This window comes from Amphiura filiformis, chromosome 13, assembly GCF_039555335.1.
Source record: "Amphiura filiformis chromosome 13, Afil_fr2py, whole genome shotgun sequence".
NCBI lineage: Eukaryota > Metazoa > Echinodermata > Ophiuroidea > Amphilepidida > Amphiuridae > Amphiura > Amphiura filiformis.
The window spans coordinates 32,167,667-32,185,991 of NC_092640.1; the positions used below are offsets into that span (position 1 = coordinate 32,167,667).

General features: G+C 36.3%; 1 protein-coding gene across 1 annotated transcript in view; it reads right to left on the minus strand.

Moving 5' to 3' along the window:
• Positions 1-18,325, minus strand: part of LOC140168247 (procollagen-lysine,2-oxoglutarate 5-dioxygenase 1-like) — a 121,132-nt gene that overhangs the window by 68,579 nt on the left and 34,228 nt on the right. Inside the window, exons 12-13 of the mRNA XM_072191583.1 lie at positions 10,584-10,709; positions 9,072-9,204 (exon numbers count right to left, since the gene is read on the minus strand). Of these exons, the coding sequence (XP_072047684.1) occupies positions 9,072-9,204; positions 10,584-10,709 (259 nt within the window). The remainder of the gene's footprint in view (positions 1-9,071; positions 9,205-10,583; positions 10,710-18,325) is intronic.

The following is an 18,325-nucleotide window of genomic DNA, read 5'->3' on the forward strand; positions in this document are numbered from 1 at the left end:
CACAGGACCTACACAAGTATATCTGTGATATTTGAATTTTTCTATACACGCTGCTATGAAATGAGCAATACATTTTGCCAAAGCTCACTACCATTCGCAAGATGCTGTGAACTACCAAATTGCAACAGTTACTAACCTTAAAGTTGGTTCACTTTATTATTCATAGAGTATTCAATGTGACCTTCAAATTTATATTTTTGGCTTTCATATAAAGGGTGTTGAGGCTCGTGGGTTTAGGTGCATAGCACACTATGAAACTACATAGTTGGGGAGTGGGAGTAAAGGTCATTTGATAAAGGTTGAAATAGCATGTCATGAAATGGGACCGTCCTCCTGTACCACTATAAACATAACTGAATACAAAAGAGCATCTGATCACAATCATTATTATTACAAGGAGCAGGCATAAAATTAGCTCTTTCACTCGACACATCACACTAGCTCTTGTATAAGGCAACAAGGAGAACACTTGCTTATCTTCTGAATTTGGCATCATGCCCTTTAAGGTAGGAAACTCGGTTCCCACACGTCGGCAAGGAAAAAATTATAAAAAATATTCCGCCTCCTTGTGTACACCTCTTGATTTTTATGAGTAAACTACACACCCCAATGCTTGAAACCACAAAATATTTGAGTTGCTAATTTGCATTAATTAATGAATATCAATTAATTAGTTCAACCTTAATTTTACGACTAATAATTATTGCTAGCAAAAACTTGAACTCTGATTCCAACTTTTACTATCGGAAAAATTGTAAATAAATATTATCTAAAATCTCTCGCCAGCTCTTTCGCCCAAGTCCATTAATTACGTAATAGCATGTGTTTCTAGTCTGTGAAAATATTGATGTCGTTAAAAATTTATTTCTGCTTAAAGAAGCTGAAAAGTAACAAAAGCTGGCGAGAGAATTTAGGTAATCTTGTTGTGTTTAACTTTCAAAAAAAAAAATGTCTACATTAAGTCAATTTTTGTGACAATAATTCTGAAAATCCCCTATTTTATTCATTTTTTTCAGAAAACACTTTTGAGTGTGTAAGTGTCCAAATATTACGTAGCAGATGGCAAATTTCATTCATAAAGAAAGATCTATTTACAACAATCAATCTTTGCTACTTCAAAAGTCTCTGACCAAACACTAATACTTTCACTGGGTGGGAAAACACTATTCAGATAAATCCTTCAAAAGGTAAACAAAACTTTTTTCCACTAAACAGGGAGTCTTGTTGTCGTAATTTTGCTGGCTGCCGTGGTCTTTTTAGCTTGCTCGCAAGGTGTGTTAACAGTGTTATCGCAATTGGAAAAAAAAATTTAGGCGATGCCCGGCGCTGCATGGGCTCCTTTGGTTGTAGTTTGTACAGTGTTTAATGGAACAGGTCCATGGCGAAATCATGAAATTTACCCGACACGTAAAACCCAATAATAATGGTTCAGTTTCAGAAACATGCATATCTACACTTTATTTATGACTTTGAGGTATTGGATATTTACCAAATTGACTGGTAAGTTAATTGTGCACGAAAACTAGTGAAAACCTGGGAGCCAAAATAGCTCCGTATAAGCGGTGTACGTGTGTGTATGAGTGTAGCGAATGCTCGCAGCTGAATTCCCGGTTGCAAATTCAAGAGCCCGGGGTAGACTCGCTGAGTCTCATGGACGCCGTTCCTATGTCCATCAGACTCGTATTTCCCATTTTGGATGTCAATGGGAAATACACACTTAACGCTTTGCGCCGGTTAAAAACTTGAAAAAAAATCTTTAAAATTTTATCAATGTATATAAAAGTGGTACCAACCGTATTGTGCTTGCTAATTTAAGACTCGGTTGAAACAAAATTAAGGATCGAAAGCATTTTAGTGTCCAAAAGGCAAAATTATCGTCAAAGTTCTGCGAAATCGGCACCCTTGCGAAGGGTTCAGAATTGAATCGGGAGCGAAAATATCCGATCTTTGCGATCAAAAACACAAAATTACAACTTTAAACATACTATTGGCAAAAGACATTATTACCAAACAATACAGAATAGAAAATTTGACATCATTTTCTCAAAATATTGAAAAATTTGCTCACTAGACATCGAAAAAGTAGGCAATCCAATTCCCGTTCAAACGCGTGGGAAACTGAAAGTGCGATAATCGTGACTAGCCCGGGGAGCCGCTGTGCACGAGTGTGTTGAATTTTGTCGCTCGCTAAATGTTATAAAGCACTGAGAATTTCATATATTCTTACTGTACAACTCATAGCATTCTAAAAATTTCCCAGAAAAATCAGACAAAAATGTTCAATGAAACAATGCTACGCAATGTTATTATTTTATTCATACATGCACGATACTATTGTGATTTGTGCAATATCAATGAGACGGCTAAGTTAGTGAAAATTGACATTTCGTTTTTTATGGATTCTGAACGATTTAAATGATGCCCGATCTGTAATTTGGGGAAGATATTTATTACAGGATAGGGTACAATTAAGGAAATTTTGAGGGGATTCGGTGCATGACACGATAGCCGACGATCCGACCTTAAAGGAAGGTGGACCCGATATATTTGGAAAATGGAATTCTTTAAAACTTAGAATAGGGGTCCCTAACATAAAATGTTGTCCCCTTCAAGCATTCATGCAAAAAGAACAAGTAAATGTTACTTGTAAATGGGACAAATTCCTTATGGAATTACTGAAAAATATTCAGCACTATACTTATTATCTTAATGATATTCATGTAATTACTGACATATATACATCATTATACTGGTAGTCTACGGTCTATTTTCTTAATGAAAATAATGTAATAAATTGATATTAAATGAAAGATCCTATTTTACTCGTTAACATTTGATTAGGCGGTGTATTTCCGAAAATCAAAAGTTGCACTTTTATGTTCTAATCAATGGAAAGCATGGCACTAGTTTCAATGACTGTGCTAATCAATGGAAGCATGGCACTAGTTCTCTTGTTCGAGAACTCTTTGTGTACAAATCAATAGGGTATCCGATAGGGCAATCGGCAACTTCTGAATTTGTTTTTTTCTTGGGTTTTTGGATCATTGTATCTTTATATCTTGAACAGTTTAAACAAATGAGGTCTTAAATCCAAGCTCCAATTATAATTTGGTTCCCCTCAATTTCAGCGTATTTGCTCACGGCAGTATCGAATCGCTCACATTAAATTAAACGTGCCGAGTATACACGCACACGTACAGGGGCGGTTTGACAGCAAACTTGCGCTGTGACTGCGAAAAAGCATTGACGTCACTACCAAACTTGAGGTGAACCAAATTATATGCATATCTGTCTTTGTTTAAGATATACAGGGGTAAAAATAACTGGTACCTTAATTGTTTTGCTGTCTGAATACGCTGGCGAAGTTACATAATTAATTGGATTAATTACCGTAGCAATAGGTGAAAACAATTTTGAACATATCGCGCTGCACTACAAGCAGGTTACACTCATCACTTGTGTATGTCTGCAATCATAGATTGAAGACAATACTGGTCTTTTCAAAGATACTAATCTTACAGGTGCCAGTGATCAGCATATGGTTCAATGCAGAGGTACTGTGTGAACGTATCAGTGCAGCGCGGTATATTCAAAAATTGTTTTCACTTATTGCTATGGTAGTTAATCCGATTATTACGTAACTTCGCCAACATATAAGAGCATCCAATCAATCATCAATGGACTTTATACATTTAACTCCCTCACAAAGAAAAAACAGTTACATTTTCAAACACACAGCACTTGCTCTACCATAACACAAGCAGCACAGCTCCGTATCTTGACAAATTTGGCATTGTGCCCTACTTATCTGTGCTCTCAAACACTTATCAAGGCAACCCATTTCTATGTTTATACTCATTCATATCTATTACACAAGACAGTATTCAATACTACATGTAGTAATGTTTTTGGCAACAATGACACCTCCCAATCTATTTATGAACAAAAACAACACAAAAACTTGAATACCACCCAACCCTGTGAAACAGTAGAACTGGTACAAAGTCAAATGGATACCCAAAACTGTTTCAATGCAATATCAAAACAAACAAGTACATGTGTAATATAGAAATTCCTGAACTATTTTTAATAATTTTTTATGAGGAAGATTTCCTTTTCCCTTGAGGGTTGACATGCTATAATTAGCAAATGGGCTATTCCAGTTGAAATCCATACACCCCCTGTGGAAGACATGACCTTAATCTTCCACACAGGGAGTGTGATTTTCAAATGAGGTTACCTGAATGGGTGACTCCATTTGAAACATACACCCTCTGTATTAGATATCAAGGTAGTGTCTTCCATGGGGGTGTATGGATTTCAAACGGAACAGCCGCAATCTATCAGAGCAAAAAAATCTAGTACAGGCTTCCACATCATTATACATTGATCTTGAAGTTTTGAACTGAACTATGATGATAACTCTGACAATACCAGGGTTATATTATGGTTATGTTCGGTTGTAAGTATTCAGGCTACGGTTAGGTGTCAGGGTACAAAACGGTGCATGTAGACAAAATGGGAAAGCGGTAAAGGCTCCTTTTGCAGAGTGGAGCGTACCGGTCCAACTATCTCACCGTTATCAGTGATTCATGCCTGAATGATGAATAAGGTGAGTGTACTTTAGGTAGCAGTGTAAAATCAACAATATGTTTCCTTAGAATATGACATATGAAAACAAATTAAATGAATACGGAAGGCTAAAAGTACAGCAATGAAAGATTCAAGAACATTTATTTATTTATTTATGACTTCGTTATAGAGGGTAGCTAAATCAGTGCAGAAGTAATACTTTCTATATGGCTCAAAATAAGCTAAGGTGTCATAAAAGTGTAACACACAATTATTTTTCCAGCTCTTTTCTTTTGGTCTCCAACCAGGTTTAAATTATAGTATGCACATATATCGTTCATAATACACTAAAAGAAAGATAAGTTATAGACCATTTACTTCACAAATTTAATTTTCTAGCCCTTGCGTACGTTATATTTGACAGACACAATTTTGATGATTTTCTGCAATCAAATACAAATTTATAAAGTATTACATAAAGTATTTTGTGGTTATTTAGGTGTAGGACCTACAGCAACTGATTGTGGAAAAAAATGTGTCCAAATATTACAATAAGGAGGATAAATTGTTATAAATAAAATATGTGTGTCTGTCAAGCCATAACATACGCAAGATGTCTGTCAAATGTAACATACAGAATAATAATTTGGCAAAAACAGTAGTTCAAGATGGGAAATTGAATAAAGATCACATGCAGTTTATAAATCACATGTTTTAAAACACTTTTATAAACTCTAAACTATCATCATAATGTGAACATCAAGTGATTTTTAATTTTTAAAACTTATTATGTATGTTACTTTTGACAGACACATACAAATCTAGCGTATGTTACTTATGCGCACAAATGTTTGACAGACAACACTTAACAATGGATTGTGTCAACAAAAAAGCTGCTCCTCACAAAGTGATAGTGCCACAAAGCTAGGTGGAGCTAAATGCTATGTCATGTAGCATAATTAGCTGTATCACCCTAGTTTAGCAGGAATTACAGCACGGTCTTGCGTATGTTACTATTTGACAGACATTTCAAGAAAAATTTTAAAATTGTTATATGTTCAAAAAAGATGGCAGCCACTTACAAATTGATTATAATATGGAGAAATGAAGTTATTTACAATAGATTTACCCTTTAGTTTATGCTTCAAGTCTTTGTTTATAAAAAACTGAGGGACTTCAAAATCAATCAAAAGTTTGACAGACAATAGTAACATACGCAAGGCCAACTTTTAAATCCTTTTTTTTGATCTGTTAACTTATAATTCATAATGCCTCTTTCTGTTTTTTTGATTGGTTTACTGCACCATATTGGGAAACAGGAAACATGAATTTCAATAAGGATCCATAAAAAAAATTAAAAGCTGTTGAAAAAAGGCGTCTCTTGGCATGTTACAAATAAAAGTGTAAAAATAGGCATTTTTACAGCTATTTTTATTTTTTTTATTATTTAGAGTGAAAGGATTTTACTTAAATTGTGTATGCTATGTCTTTACTACCTAAACTTGCCACTAAACTAGCAAATATTCCATTTCTATAATTATTATTTAAAAAAAAAGATGTCAAAATATATGGCTATAATATGACACCTTAGCATATTTTGAGCCACATGGGTCCTCTTTTGGGTTTAATTGGGACAAATTGTGACAGTCAGGGTTTTCACACTGCTCTTTTCAAAACTAACTGTGATGTATATGACTCACTATGCACAGGACAGATGGCTCAATATCGCCTCCGAAATGACAGAAAACACTCATGGTTCATAACCCTTTTGTTTACCCAATTCTAAATGAACCACAGGGAGAGCTCTCACTAGGATTGGCTCAACTAGGTAATATCACCACATGACAAATTATATACAACCTCGAATTTTTCAGATATGACGAGCAAGACACCAAGAGGGTGGTGAGTGGCACTAAAATAGCCCAATATCCAGTCAAAAGTAAAGACATTCAAAATATTTGGGCACTTTTACTGAATATAGTGCAGAAGTCACTCAATTGATTCAGTATACATCCTGTACTTCAAGATTGATACTTTGGTTTTAGAATACTTGAAATGGGTAAGTGAGCCCTTTAGTGAATTACAAACCTGTGAAAATTTGAAAAATAAAAGGAATTTACAATCACAAGTACTTTGAAAGTTTCAAAAAGAACCATATTTTTAGCATGGTGTGGTGAACTTTTCTGAAGTGTGCACTGAGGAAGGTGCCTTTGGAGGGTAACCCAATTGTGCAGGCTAGGCGCCATGTGACATCACTGCAAAATGGGTCTATAAACTAGATCTTGACTGGGTTGCCATAATGTCAGCCCAAATAATTGAAAAGTGACCCAATTTATCTCTAAACCCATTAGTTACCATGAGACTAAAAACTACTGAAAGTCACAGGAGGCAATTTTGAAATATCACCAAAGTTTTTCTCCACCATTGGTTTCTACGAGACAGGAAATTGTCAAAAGTAGCGGGAGAATTTGTCAAACGTCGCCCAATTGGGCTACAAAATCGCTGTATTTTGATCCTTTTGTTATTCTAGTTCATATCTGTAGTATTAATCTGGCAATGGAATGCTTTACCTATATCCCCTGAGGTAGTTTTATCAGTTATATAGGTAAACTAGAGCACCCTGGCAGCTCTGCTCTATCTCTGTATCAAGCAACAATAGGAAGCCTTGGGAACTGAACAGAATAATAGCTGCTGGGTAGTATGTGATGATGCAACAGTGGAATAATTTGGAAAATTTTCCATCAACATTTTGAGAACATTCAACATTTACGATAACTAGGTGAAGGAACTTGAAGCTATTTCAGGAATTTCATATTAAAGTAAAGAACTTCAGATATCATATTAGGCTACAACGGAATGACTGATGATGAAACTCTTTGAACCAAACTAGTATAACTAGAATATCAGATATCATTTTAGGCTACACACGAAGCGATTGATGATGAAGCTCTGTAAACCGAACTAGTATAACTGAGTAAGGATATGTTACAGATTGGTAGGAAAGGGGCCAACTTTGCATCAAAACAATTTACATTTAGAAAACCCTTCAATATTAACACCAGGGGAATGGGAGTTTTGACAATAATATTGACAAAAAATGTTGCGTTCCCTCCTCGCATCCGTTCAAAATTTTTGGATTCATCCCTTTTTCTCCATTTAGAACTTAACATTCATGGTTCAAGTAAAAAATTAAGATTTCCCCCCTCCCTCAAGACCCCCAATATTTGGATGCCCCCCTGCTACCCTGTGGAACATCCCCCCCCACCCCGCAATATCACAGTCAGTCTCAAAAAGAGTAGGATGAAATCGCTGGCTTTACCAATCCTTTCTGATTACATTCAGAAGAGGGCCCGTATGGAAAGCAATGCTTTGGCACTGATTAATGGCTGCCCTTTAGATAAAGATGCGATGCATTAACTAAATCACTGAGATGGTGAACCTATAATACCACGATATCATACATGGCAGCTATGAAACTCTTAAGACTAATATATCCCCTGCGGGAACAATTGCACATATAACATTTGTGAATTATTTATTCTACAGACATGAAACATGCCTGAAATCCAAATCCTTGGTGCTTGAATAAATATAACCCAGCACAATGTCAATCATCCCACACACCCACATAGAAGTTACTTCAAGTTTGGTTTAGCTTCAAACAACAGGAAATATAGCATTTGGAGGTAAAGCTAACACTCAAACTTACTTTTTACAACTTTACTACATTGCATCTGGAACCACCAAAGTTGCAAACAGTAATTTCCAGTATTAGTAGTATTAGACCTGTTTACACAGAGAAAAGTCGGCTTCAATCGCGACATCATATTCAGACTGCGACTAAGGATTAGCATAAATTACTTGTTGACGCATGTTTACATGGCAGTCAATTTCAAAACAACTTCTACGCTTTCACTTGCTCTTGCTTCAAATAACCATTATGAGCTTGACTTCTAATTGCGTGTTAGTTTACACTGCAAAATTTGAGTTCCAATTCGACAAAAGTTGCTCCAGGTCGTCATTAGAAGTCGACTTCTAAAGTCAAGTTCAAAACGCAGCGACCCTGTTTCCACGCAAACATAAGTCAAAAAGTCGATTTCAGGCTCTGTGTAAATGGGGGGTCTTAAGATTTATTTCCAAAATTCTGGTTGCAGCTACCGAATGACTAAGAACATTCACTCAACAGGAATTTATGATTGTGGACATTATATTGGATACAGTATATAACAGTGGAATTGTTTTTCCTGTCAAGCTAATGGTCTAATTTCATTATATATGATATTTCCACCTTGATTGAATAAGCTGTTCCAGGTACTATCCATACACCCCCTATGGAATGCATAACCTTAATCTCCCACATAGGGGGTGTAGACTTCAAAAGAAGTCACCCATTAAGGTAACCCCATTTGAAGTTCACACTCCCTGTGCGGAAGATTAAGGTCTTGTCTTCCATAGGGGGTGTAAGGATTTCAGCTCGAATAGCCCAAAGTGTAACTTACTTTCTCCCTGTAAGTTCTACACATGGCCATGTCTGGATCCAGGCCTTCTATAACAAAGTTTGGTGGGTGCTCCCTGAGGGTGTCGCCTTTGATTAGGTATATGTAAGATATATGAGCACCATTCCACACACCACTGCAAAAAGAGAAACAGTTCAATTCAATTCAGGTACATATGAGATATATGAGCACCATTCCATACACCACTGCAAAAAGAGAAACAGTTCAATTCAGATTAATTCAATTCAGAGATATATATTGATATATGTGACACGATCAAGGGGAATGAGTCGGATGTCGCTAATATTGATTTTAAGATATTGGAAAAGAAAGTGTTAAAATTCTTTTGTTTTATATTGTTTCCAGCAATTGATTAACTTCACGAAGAAAAGTCATATCAACATAGGGTTTTCAGTATAAGTATATTAAAGCTCTAAATGCCCTCTTTATAAACATATGTAAAATTTTCGGCTAGAGTCGACATGTGACTCATTCCCCTTGATCATGTCACATATGAGCACCATTCCACACACCACTGCAAAAAGAGAAACAGTTAAATTCACATCAATTCAATTCAGGTATGTATAAGAAATATGAGCACCATTCCATACACCACTGCAAAAAGAGAAACAGTTAAATTCAGATCAATTCAACTCAGGTATAGATATATGAGCACCATTCCACACACCACTGCAAAAAGAAACAGTTCAATTCAATTCAGGTATGTAAAATTTATGTGCACTATTCTACACACCACTGCAAGAAACAACAGTTTAATTCGGTTTAATTCCCAACTTTCATTTCCAAAAACCAAAATTGTTTACACAAAAGCAACAAAAACAGCAAAACCTGAAGACAACTATGAAGGAAATAGGGCTGGAAGGCCATAAGGTAGACATCAAAGTTTGGTGGAAAACCAGTTTATTTCATAACTTCTTGGAGCAGACTTTGTCAGACTAATTAATGTTATTCTATGTTTTGCTTTGCATTAAGGGGGTACTACACCCTTGGCCAATTTTGTGCCTATTTTTGCATTTTTCTCAAAAATTATAGCGCATAGGTGAAAATAAGTTATGTATATTACAGGGGCAAGGACTACAACTACTGCACTGAAAATTCAGCTACTCAAGGCAAGTAGTTATTGATTTATTGATCAAATATTGGTTTTCCCTCATTTTTTACTGTAACTCCACAACTGTTGTCTGTGCTGAAATAAAATTTCCAGTGCAGTAGTTGTAGTCCTTGCCCCAATGATATACATATCTTACTTGTCACCAATGCGCTATAATTTTTGTGTAAATCTCAAAAATAGGCACAAAATTGGGCAGGGGTGTAGTACCCCCTTAAACATTCCAAATTCATGCTGACAATATTTGAAAACTGTCGGAAACTGGTATTCCAATTCACAAAATGGAACTTGTCTTTTAGAAAACGGAAAACTTTGATCTCTACCATTAGGTTTAAGAATATCGCTCTTTACATTTCTTATAATGCACCATTTATTGAGCTACTTACAGTCTTTTATACTTGACAATCTCCAAATAATCTTCAGATCTGGCATAGAAGCCATCAGGCGTCAGGTCACCCCAGAAATTGGTCCACAATTTACCATGTCTTGAAACAAGAGGTGCTAGGATTGGCCTGAAAGGAAAACAACAAACAAAATGCATCAATTAGCGTGAATATTGGGGTGGAGATGTGATTGATTGCGGCTTTTGTAGTGTCTGCAGGGTTTTTTAATTGGCATATGTGTGACTTGTGCATAAAGGTCATATGTGTGGGTGTGTTCAGGTATACTATATATCTGAGTGTAGTACTTTTGAATGTGGGGGATGTGCAGTTGGGGTGTGTGTGTTTGCTTGGTAGGGGTGTTTGCTTTGTATGTATATTTGCATGACTGTTAGAAGTGACATGACTGGGGCTGTATAATTTCAAATGTATCTGAATATTTTAGTTTATTATATTTTGGTTGTTTTATCAACTCCATCATTGGTCATTTGAATCAAGGCGAGAGACCTCTCCATTTCCACATTTCTTCCATAACCAATTGTCTACACTTTCAGCTGCGGACATTTCTCACCATGGGAATTGGTTGTTGGAAGAAGTCTTGTGCTTGTGCTTTCTGATATTCTATATGTCATACAGTTTGTAGAATTCTATAATGAATTGCACATCAATTCAACGAGTGTTTCAATAAACCATGAATAAATAATCTTTCTGAACTCATTTACAAAGATTTCCGATCAGCTGCTGATAGGCCCGTAACCAGGATTTATTTGGGGGGAGCTGATTTTGAAAAAGTGGACTTTTTTTTTTTTAAATTTAGACCTTTTTTGGACTGGGGGGCAGACTTTAAATAGTGGACTTTTTTTTCAAAAATTTGGACTTTTTTGACCAAAAAGGCATAAAAATCCCCAATTTTGTCACTCGCTACGCTCGACCCTCACAAATGGGACTTTTTGAGTCAAAGAAGGGGACCTTTTGGGCATTATGGGCTTTGGGGGGCATCCACCCCCTGGTTACGGGCCTGCATGGCTAACTGGGCCATATGGAAGAACAGGGGAATACTTAAATTTTCCCCTGAATATGGACCCAGTATAAAGAAGAAATAAACAAACAAACATGGCTGCTGAAAAGATCTATTATGCTTTTTAGAGATGCCAACAGTTATTTTTGCATACAATTTCTTCAAAAAAATCCATAAAACATGTTCAAATTTAAATGCCACTCGCATAAATAGGTATAGACCTCTACGGCAGGTCAAGAAATACCACAATGTGACATTCCCCTCTTTGATAAGCCAAACAAAATGATGTAAGCAAAATAAAGACGGAAATATAGAAATTGTATTTACCATCATGGAAGTTTAAGTACCCTCAGTTTACTATTAAAAAGAAACCAATGAATAATAGCAGGTCCACAGGGAGGTCATATGATAGCATAATGTTTATTAACAGCGTAAGTCCCAAGAGAAAGTCGCTTGAACGATTAATTGTACAATGACTAAACGCAGGGTTGCAAAAAAACAGCCCAAATTGTGGGTCAAATAATCAAAAAGTCACCCAATTTTTCTCTTAACCAGTGGTGTCTATGGGACAGGAAACTACTGGAAGTCACAGAGCTAATGTTGAAAAGTGGCCCAATTGTTTTCTTAAACATTGGTTTTTATGAGATAGAAATTTGTCAAAAGTCGCATGGAAATTCTTCAGAAGTCACCCAATTGGGCTACCAAATCATGGGTTTGGCAACCCTGACTAAATGTCAAAATGTTTAGGCTTGAACCTCCTGGGAAAATGTTGATCTGAGACAGGGCTTACTCGTAGGTCAATCAAGGTGAGAGGCAGTGTTGCTAATATTTTCATCCTGAATTGCGGGGCAAATCACTAAAAAGTCACCCAATTTTTCTCGTAACCATTAGTATCTACGGAACAGTAAACTACCGAAAATCATGGGAACCAATGTTGAAAAGTAGCGCAATTGTATTTTTCATCATTGCTTTCTATGGAGGAGAGGAAATTGTAATAAATTGTGGGGCAAGTATTCTACAGTCACCCAATTGGGCTACCAAATCAAGGGTTTGGCAACCCTGGTGACAGGAAGTGATAAGATTAAAACAAGGAGCAGAACGGAGTTTCTTTTATTAGGGGTACTTAATAAGACATTGATTGGCTTGTAATTATTTCTGTCAAGAATTTTGGGATTTTTTTTCTATTTGTTATATGTTTTTTTTGTATAATACATACACACATAGTGAATGTGGTGTACTGCATGTGCTGTATCTCGTATTTTATTACAATGGGTGATTTTTAGAATTAACCTTTTATTGTAAAATAGTGCAACATTTTTCAGGCTTTTTGGAGGCAGTATTAAAAAGGTCCTCCCATCGTCAACATTAATTAATAAAAATGTTTGTTTATTTGTGTTGCACAGAGGGAATGTTAAGGTGGTAATGCTGTGATAGTGTCCAAGACAAAATTAAAATTGTTTTGGAATTCTAGGTTTCCAATAGAAATGGGATCATCCATTTAAAATCCACACTCCCCCTGTAGAAAAGTTTGGAAAATATATTCCACAGAAGTAAGAATTTCAAATGGAATGAATTTTTTTTTTATGTCAGGCATATCTAGGCATTAATAGCTGAAATCTAGGAGATAACGCTGACGAAACTTCGCCCAGGCACAAGTGACCTGGTGAACGAAGGGGGTCGCTCTCTGAGAAAGATACAACTTGAGCCTTCCACAAAGAGAGGGCGAGTTTCAAATAGAGTTGGTTAATGTGCTAAATGCAATTTGAAATTCATACTCCCCCTGTGGAAAAGATTTGCCAAATCTTTCACAGGATGAGTATGAACTTTAAATGAATTAGCCCGATACCTATTACACTTTTATACTGAAATTGCCAAAATTGCCCAAATTATGCAATTTTAATCTAGAAACACTGGGACACATGTTGCAAGACATATTGCAGGGTGAAAGACAGAGATAAAAAGACAAGTTCACATCTGAAATTCTGACAACTAGATAGAAAATGCCGTACTACACTGGTCGGCCACCAATTACGGCGCGCCTTTGCCCTGAAGTCAGACGCGATTTAGTCTTTTTATCGCTGTCTTCATTATAATCATATCTGGTGCATGGGCCAAATTTGAATAATTTTTCCAACCTTCATCTCCAGAGGGTAGAGTGGTATAGAAAAAGTATTTGCACTCAACTTGTCAGAAATATGATTCTTGCCATATTCACATTACAAGTTTCAACAATGACACTTAATATAGGCCCTAATAAATAAATAAATCCATGGATAAAACTGTGACCCGACCGCAGGGCGATGATCTTTTTAGTGTGCTGCCAAACCCACAAGCCCAAACACTTTACAGAATGTTGCAGATCACGGTGGCCCAAATCATTCCATGTAACCACTTCGCTGGCGAATTGAGCCAACTGGAGTTGTGCTCTGCAATGAAATTCTACCAATGAGAAGAAATACTCGAATTACAATTTATCTCTAGTCAAACTTTTGTTGTAGAAACAATTTAAAGATGATTTTCACCAATTGTAACTTAAAAATTCATGTCATTGACCTATTATAAAATTTATCTATCACATAATCCTCATAAAGCCCATAATATCTGATTTATGAGACAGCATCGTCTGCTACAGCTAAATGTGGTCAGACGCTCTAATCAAATTTCATTTTAAACTGCTCTTAATCACCCACATAAATTCATGTCATATTGCGTCCACGACATGACTCACGATCAACCACCCATGATACTACTGGAAAATGAGGTACTGTCACCGTGGTGATGGCTTGTGTTGTTGTTGTCGTGGTAATGGTTGGGGGTTCTCCAATGACTTTTTTACTATGACTGGCATTTTCAATGCAAGATTGGGCTATATTGATGGCTCATATATGATACACAAAGAACGTTAACATTTCCTTCAAGCATCTGGAGGGAATGAGTAGCCCACGTTTGCGTTAAGTAACCCGAGTTTATGACGTGTAAAATTATCCAATTGTTCTGTCTTTGAAGTGGGCTATTCCCAGTGAAATCCACACTACCCCTGAGGAAGATTTTGGAAATATCTTCCACAGGGGGAGTATGCTTTTCAAATGTAATTGGTCAGAGTTAATCATTTTGAAACCCTATTATGACTTTCATATATCTTCCACAACAGGAGTGAGTATTTCAAATAGAAGTTACCCAATTTGTCTATTCTAATCAAAACTCATACTCCCTCTGTGTAAGACTTCAGCTAAATCTTCCACAGGGGTAGTGTGGATTTTAAATGGAATAGCCCAATGTGTCAACCCTGCCCCTCATGGCACACAGCATAGAGCAGTGGGGTGTTGAGCCACAGTCTAACCCTACCTTACAACTGGGATATCACCCCATGGCAGTAAGCAACACCAATTGATAGAACAGAACAAATGCTTAACAGTATTATACCTTTTTGTCCCCAGCTTTTCCTACTGACCCAGAGGACACAATCGCAAATCAACAAGTGACAAGTGTATTAGTGTTAATGCTGCAGACTTTCATTTCTCCAGGTTTGGATAATAGTTATGGCAGTAGATTTACATTTTTAAACCTTCTAACTTAAATGATCATGTTTAAGTTCCAATTCACGTACCATAATTGACCTAATTACTATAGCCCCTCCACTTACACCCCTACATAATTTTGAAAGTGACCGTCTCCCTGGGAACTGTCTAGGCACCCGAGTGTGATCGGAATCCGTCCCTCACGTGAGGGACGGACATCAATAGATTAATTGCTGTGTTTAATTAACCCTTGTTAAAATTTATTCCTTTAAGTTAGGTTAATATATAACCCTTCGACCAATAGTTATTTCATGCATGAAAATGTTGCCACATGTGCATCAATTATTTCGCTATACAAAATTTTCACGTGTGAGGGACGGAAATCAATAGAATAAGCAATCACCACCATTAGTTACATCTTCAAGTTTTCTATTGAAACTTATACACATGTTTAATCAATATATACTTTTCATGAAAGAGTAATGTTCCATCCCTCCAAAAATTAAGAAATTTGACTCAGTTTGTTTTCAAGGCGCCTATGAAGCGGGTCCAAAGTTTATGTGAGGGACGGACATTTTCTATGTGAGGGACGGACAAAATGTTACAAAATTTCAAATTTGGCAAGATTTCTCCAAATCCACCCCTAATGCTATCCTTGACATCTAAATGAAATGCAGTTGTCAAAATAATTCAAGTTCAGTGGAAATATCATATGATTATACCCGCTAAATGCTTGTGTGAGGGACGGACAGCTTGTCTGTGAGGGACGGACATATGATGGCCTAAATATCTTATTCAGTGTGTATTTCACTTTTAATTTCAAATTACACAGAAGTTTTACTTCATGCTGTTTGTTTTCAATATCCAATTGTAGTTTTACTGATAAAGAAGCAGTAATTAACAATAATATTAATTTTAATAAGTTGGTGTGAGGGACGGACAGACCCTCTTTTTTAGCAACAGGATCTTCAATTCCAAATGTTTGGGAGCATGACCTTCTGGGATTGGCATGAATTTGTTTTAGACAGTCTCTCTGACTGGGTAGAATTATTGGGTTTAATATTTAGTGGCCAAATATTTTCACTCAACATACATTGGTACCTGTACATCCAAAATAAGTTGGTGTGAGGGACGGACATGTCAGTCCCTTAATTAGTTAAGGACTAATAACTCTTAGATTTAAAAATTGGTAATTTTAGTTTCTTTATCTCTAGTAAGGTGAGCACTAATATTGATAGATGGGGTGTATGCTATTTTAATTCCTTAGAATATTGCTCAGAGAAACAACTTTTTTGGATTTTTATCCGTGAGGGACGGACAAAATTTCTAGCATTCACCTTCCATGACATCCAACTCTCTTCTGAAAGACATCTAATTAAAAATCTCATTGATATTTCATGTGGCAGGGGTTGCACTATTGATATGTAAACAAAAATATTTTCACTCAACATACATTGGTACCTGTACATCCAAAATAAGTTAGTGTGAGGGACGGACATGTCCGTCCCTCACATTAATTAAGGACTAATAACTCTTAGATTTAAAGATTGGGAATTTTAGTTTCTTTATCTCCAGTAAGGTGAGCACTAATATTGATAGATAGGGTATATGCTAATTTAATTCCTTGAAATGTTTCTCAGAGAAAAAACTTTTTTGGATTTTTATCTGTGAGGGACGGACAAAATTTCTAGAGTTCACCTTCCATGACCCCTCCTATCTTCTGGACGACATCCAATTAAAAATCTCATTGATATTTCCTGTAGCAAGGGTTGTACTAATAGTCTGTAAACAAAAATTGACAATAGCATATAATCTCTTCCTAAGAGAAGTATTTTCATAAAATGCAACATAGTGTCAAATCCCTCATGCTACAAATAATGCACGCAACTTTAGCGGCACGGAACACACAAAATTTGCGACAAATTTTTCTTTTTCTTTAGATTATTAAAATATAATCCTTTCCACCAAATTAAAACCATTTTTTATGGAAATTTGAATAAATCCTATTTTTTCACCAAATGTTACCCAATTTCCGATCACACTCACCCTCATTTCAATGCACAGGTCTGTACAACTTATTTCTGTCAAATATCTAAACAAAAATGAACATCTTATGCTGGTTTCATACTTTCCTGCCACTTGCCGCTCTGAAGATGATTTTACTTCACTGCGCAGTCGCACTAAAAACGCTTGCGGTGACCAGCGGCATGCCGATATATCAATTACTCCACCACTTTGCCGCCGCGGCAGCACCGCTGGGAGTTGAATTCAAATCAACTCCGAGCGGTGCCGCTCTGACGTATGAGAACAAAAACAAGTGCAAGTGGCATGATAAAGCGTCACGCCGCTCAGCGGCAGAAAGTATGAAACCAGCATAAGCCTTCCTGATAAAGGATTATGATGATTCTGACTTCAATTGTGCTGTAGTTTTATAATTCGTGTGTGAATTCCCAATATTTTTACTTTCATTCGTTTTAATAAGTCCCTACCCCCTCTCTGTGAACGATTTAAGCGCCAGGGTTTTCAATTATAGATCAAATAAATACAGTACTTTTTTACAGCGTTATGATTTTATAAAAAAAAGTTACATAAGGAGGTCAGGTGTAAAATTACATTTTATTTGGGTGATTTGACATGGAATGAGCCTATAGTGCAATTTTGAGTATAATATCTTTGGACAAAGCACACTACATGCAATAACAGCTTTATCGTAACAACAAGTATGATTTATATGTATGACTAAGTTGCCTAGATTGAGACACGCTTCCTCACATATTCCAAGACCAACTACCGCCTGAAGCTATGCAACAAATGGTCCACCGTTGTTCCCCTTTTTTCATTCTCTTTCCTTTAAATTTCTCTCAATTTTGGCAAAGTACAACGTTGGTAACCAAATAAAGTCTAGACGAGTCGAGCATCAAGTGTCATAGAGCCTTGATGAGGTATCACATTACATTTGGAAGCTAAACATATCACTATGGATCACAATGGCATCATCCCAATGGCATAGTTCAATAACCTCAATCAAACAATCATAGTACAAAATTTGCAGAGTATGAGTTTTTGTACTCAAATTTTCGAAGGTCATTCAAATGAATGTACAAAATGTATTGGGGTTGAAGAACTGTGCCATGATAGATGAGCATGTTGTGGATCCTAGTGATAGAGCCGAATTGATGAGGTATCACATTACATTTTGAAGCTATAATATT